Source organism: Penaeus chinensis, chromosome 38 (genome assembly GCF_019202785.1).
Source record: "Penaeus chinensis breed Huanghai No. 1 chromosome 38, ASM1920278v2, whole genome shotgun sequence".
NCBI classification, from domain to species: Eukaryota; Metazoa; Arthropoda; class Malacostraca; order Decapoda; family Penaeidae; genus Penaeus; species Penaeus chinensis.
This window is the reverse complement of record NC_061856.1, coordinates 26,543,691-26,548,690: the sequence shown is the minus strand read 5'-3', so window position 1 is coordinate 26,548,690 and position 5,000 is coordinate 26,543,691. Positions and strand designations below refer to the sequence as shown.

At 41.8% G+C, this 5,000-nt stretch overlaps 1 protein-coding gene across 3 annotated transcripts in view; it reads left to right on the top strand.

Moving 5' to 3' along the window:
* Nucleotides 1-5,000, top strand: part of LOC125046250 — a 14,732-nt gene that overhangs the window by 8,094 nt on the left and 1,638 nt on the right. Inside the window, exons 5-8 of one of the 3 annotated variants that reach the window (XM_047644027.1) lie at nucleotides 1-63; nucleotides 526-673; nucleotides 923-1,101; nucleotides 3,768-3,901. The exon at nucleotides 1-63 is cut by the window's left edge and continues 148 nt beyond it. In XM_047644027.1, coding sequence (XP_047499983.1) covers nucleotides 1-63; nucleotides 526-673; nucleotides 923-1,101; nucleotides 3,768-3,901 — 524 coding nt within the window. Of the gene's footprint in view, nucleotides 674-922; nucleotides 1,102-3,767; nucleotides 3,902-5,000 lie in introns of all 3 variants that reach the window. The other 2 variants (XM_047644026.1, XM_047644025.1) reach the window with 2 other exon arrangements.

Sequence of the window (5,000 nt, the reverse complement as noted above, 5' to 3'; positions counted from 1 at the left end):
GAGGAAAGAAAAGGCAAAATTCTCCTGCACCTATATTAAGTGAACAGAAAAAAGATGGTAAAGGTACTTATAAGTGTCCAGGACATTGTCCTCCTTGTGCTCCTACAATAGAACCAAGTACAAGTGCTGCTGGGGGTGAGTTTGAGAGACTGGTGGCAAGAGGCATGCCAAAACCTGAGAGAGAAAAAAAGAAACCGCAAAAGGGTATGCTCAAGGAGATGTTAGATATTCTGGATCCATCAGTTTCCTTCCAGCCTCCTAAGGGCCATAAGAAGGGACTTATAGAGGAAATAGCTGATGCTTGTAAGGACATTAAAGATAATATAAAGTCCTCAAAAGAACCAAAAACAGAGACAACAAGCTATACAATAGAAAATGTCACAGAGGAATCTTACCCATCACTTCCTGATGATAAAATTTTTAAGAAATATTGTAGGTTTAATATGATGTCTCACACAGGAGAGAGAAAAATGCAACCATTGTTTATACCAAAGAAAGTAATAGCTAACCCTGTTACTCCAACAGAGGAAGAGGATAATGAGATAAGCCTTTGTATTGCAAGAGAACCACTTCCAACTACCATGATTTCCAAGGCAAACCAGTATCTCTTTGCTCCAGTTGTTCACATGAAAACTAACAAGGTGTGGGATGGATCAGCAGAAGATTTATGCAAGTAAGTTTTAAGTTTTTCACATTGAACAATAACTCTTGGTGATTTCTTTTGATCTGTAATTTATGGAATTCCTTATTCATCTATCATGAATTGTCATGAAAATAATGAGGATAGAGTCTTTTGATTCCTTTTCTTTCTTTCTTTGTCTTTTTTTCTTTACTTATTTTTTTGTTGAATTACCTTCTCTTATGTTTTTTTTCCCCTAGTTCTCAGGATTGCTTCTGATATCTAAAGACTTTCCCTCCACAGAATCTTGGTAGAGGAACTGAAACGAGCAGCTATGCAGAAACATGGAGACATTGATACACCAGAATGGAGCCAGTTCTTGGAGGAGCAAGCATGGAGATGCATGAGCCTCCAGATGCTTGGTGTCTCTCACTGCTCTCCACTGAAAGTAGAAGTGGATGGTGTGACTCAGAACTCGAGAGGTGCTTAACCCATTAGACCTGAATGCTTCACTGCCATCGTGTGGCCCAAAATATAGGCTTTAGACTTGTTTGAGAGGCCACTTTGACAGCTATGCGGCTTACAGGCCAGGCACATGAATACTTATTTGCGGTGACAAGACTGCCTTTGCAATGTTGTTTTCTTTTTTTCTGCATAACCATTTTTACCTTTTTTACTGTTATCTAATATCTATATTTGTCATTTAATTTGATTTATCCAGATGGTAATAGACTTCCATGCACAGACTCCACATCATATCTTTAGGTAGTCTATAACTCGGTGCAATGATGATAAGTAAGTATCATTATTTGTGTCATTTTGAAATATTTTTTTGTAATCAATTTTCTGTAATATAACCTACACTGCTGGTCACTGCACCTAGGAATAGGATCATGAGTATGGAAATAGTATCCTCCCTGGAGCCGGCACTCTTCCAGTCATGGCTCACAGATGGTACATTCCATACTTGTTTATCAATGGACATAATGTAAAAGCCCCTTCTTAACCCCTTCACGACGGGTCATGTCTCTGGACGTCATAACAAAAATGCTTGAAATGTGGCGTGCGGCTGTACGCCGCGGCGGCGTGCCAAAGCGCTCTGAGGCGGTGATTCGGCTTGAAGTACCGAACTCCCGCGCTCAAAGTCAGCGTGTTACCATTGATTGCCAGAATGTAGAGTTTTTTTTTGTTGTTTTCTACACCCGTCACCAAGGGGTTAAATACCAAATAATCAAAGAAGTTTGTGCTCCCGTGGCAAGTCATTCTTGTCACCCCATCCTTCAGCTGAGAGATTCACAATACAAAGTTCATGTCACCCTCGGCTGACAGCCAAGGGTGACACTCTCACTAAGGGGCATTAAGGCTTGCACCAATGTCAAGTAGCCTATCTAAATTTGATTTCTCTGGTTTCTTGATCCCTGCCTCTCCTTTGACCACAGCTCTGACCACTGATACTAATACCCCCTCCTCGATGATTGCTGTCAGCTCTGTCCACTCTGAATCATCCTCATGGGTCATTACTTATACTCAAGCTTCAGAATGCACCCTTTCCTTGCTTCCGACATCTTCCACTCCATCTGCTGTATAGTCTTCATTGTCTACCTTCTCCCCCTTATTACTATTCTTCATCCCCATTGTCCTCCTCCCCACAGTACTAACTCACTCTGTACCACCCCATCTTCCTGCCGCCCTAGTTCTTCTACTGCTCTACTGATCTGAGCCAAGGCGAATCGGTTCTTTGCGATCCTTCCTACAACCCCTTACATTGACAGTACCCTCCTTTACCATTAATGTCTCCCAAAAACAAGGAGGCGAAGTTTCCTTTTGCAATCGTTCCGCTCATTCATGCCTTTTCACAGTTACATTTGAGTCCCAGGCTTCTGCTCTATATACCCTGACTGACCTCACAGGCAAACCTATTCCTGCCCAACCTCACTCCTCCCCTGGATTATTTCCGTCTCCCTAGCTGATTGTGCTGGCTATGACAAGGACTGGTCAAACTGTGAAAACAACCTGCTTGCCAGCCTTGTTAAGTTACACCAATATTGTCAAGATTAGCTTTCATAGACATAATCCCCCCCATGAAGTTAATATTAGTGTAGTGTCCTGCCCTATCCATCCATATTGACCTCTTTCCTGTCAGTGTCAGAAATATTGGTGTTTGGCCACCCAGCCAGCCTTTGCTCTGGTCCCTTCCCATCTTCTCAAGATGTTTTAGCATCTCCCCCAGTATCTCTTCCCCCTGCCTCAGATCATCCTACCTCTACTTCCTCTCTTCCCCTGGCAGATTCCTTTTCAGTCTAAATCCAGATACTCCAGTTCCCTAATGCCTACCCCTCCTCCTCTTCTTCACTCTACCTGTCACATTAGACAATCTAAACGTTCCACCCCATCCTCTCCTATACCCACTTTTTCCTCTGCCCCATGGAGATCTATCCCCTCTTCTCCTCCTTGCAAGAAAACCTTTATTTCTGACTTCCCTACCCTCCCTCTTCCTCCCACTCACCCCAAAACATCACCTTTCCCACTTCCTTCCCCATTATCCTTCCATTCCATTCCATTCCATTTGTTAACTCCTTTTTATCTCAGTACTTTGTCATGATACTGTATGACCTTTGATGTCTTACACATTTATTTGTTTTAACTATTATCCATTCTGGGAATCCACAAACATCACCTTATGAACTAAAAAACTTCCTTAGCCATGGGCTTCACCCCAAGCATCATCCTATCTCTGTTGATGTTGGCAGAAAGTTTTCAATTAATAGCAAATAAATATTACTGCACTGAGTTATGGACTACTTACAGAGAGATGATATGGAGTTTCTGGAAACAGCATATCATATAACAAATATAGACACTGGAAAATAACAAATAAAAAGAGAAACACTTCAGCAGAAAATGAGATAATAGCATTGTAAAGGAGTGTGTTTCGTGGGGGCTAGGCCTACAAGCTACATGCCTGTAAGAGTCGCCACTCAAGTACGCCTAATGCCTGAATTTTGGGTCCCATGCAGGCAGCGAAGCATCCAGATCCAGCAAAATCTGATTGTAGAAGTTGATGATTTTTATATATATAGATGTTTTCGTTTTCATGTGATGGTGTAACCTACCCAAGCTCAACTGGAATTATTTTTCTTTTTTTCAGAATCTGCATTTATCTTGTATAACTATGCACGCCTCTGCACCATCTTCCAATCTTTTGAGGAGAGTGTCTCAGAAGGAGAAATTCCACCATTGCCAGACATTGAAGAAATTGACTTTGCCCTGCTGAGAAATGATGTGAGTGAGCTTGTCTGCAGAAAAGAGTAGATATTTCAAGTTTCATTTTACTTCCTAGCATTGCAAGAACTTGATTTTAGACACCTAAAAGTTCATAGATCATTATCATATATCCAGCACAAAGTTGTAGAAAAATGTGGCAAATAGTAGAGCATGATAGTCACATTTGTGGTAAATAGGACTTTAGGGGCTAACTGTTGCCTGCAGTGCACCAGATGAGATCATATCCCACCTTCAGCCAGCTCCCTGACATGGAGGTGTTACAGGTCCAGGGAGAGACTAATCCTGAGGTTGCCATTTTTATACTGTATTCAGGCTGTTATTTATGCATATGGCTCTACTTTTTTCTTCTTTCTTTTTGTTTTTCTTCATAGTGTTGTTCTTGCACTGTTAGCAGAAATCACACTGGGTGACATGGTATCATGTCGTGGCAAAGACTTTACTGCCACTGGATGATGCCTAATCTTTTCGAGAGCTGGGGTTCTAGCAAATACGATGAGGTCTTAGGAGCTAGGCTGTTAGCAGGACAATAGCCCAGACATGATGGAACAGTGCATGCGAATGTCCTCCAGCCTTGCCAAACTTTATGCAGAATTTTATGCATAGTTGGGAAAGGCTTTTAATTTTTTTTTATACTGTCTAATGTTGGATGATTCCCCCAACAGCCACTTATTGTAAGAAGGTCTCCAAAAACAAATGGGCAAAGGTTCTTTTCCACAACCATCCTGATAGTTTACTGCTTGTTACAGTTTCATCCCAAGCTCATGCATTATCTACCAGGGTTGACCTCATTGGTAAACCTATTCCTGCCCAGCCTCACTGGGCAGGAATAGGTTTACCAGAACTGTATCCATCTCCCTGGCTGAATGCTCTATCTACAACAAGGATTAGTCAACCTACTTGAGAACAACCTACTTGCCTGCTGTGTTGACAATGATGCAGTATCAGTACAGTCCTACACTATTCCTCCCAGAAGGTGCTGTAAGTCCTAAACCAATATTGCCAAGATTACCTTATGTAGACATGACCTACCCATAAGGTCTATTTTGTTGGAGAGTCTTGGCCTGTTTGGCCATAACAACCCTTATCCAGTCAATGT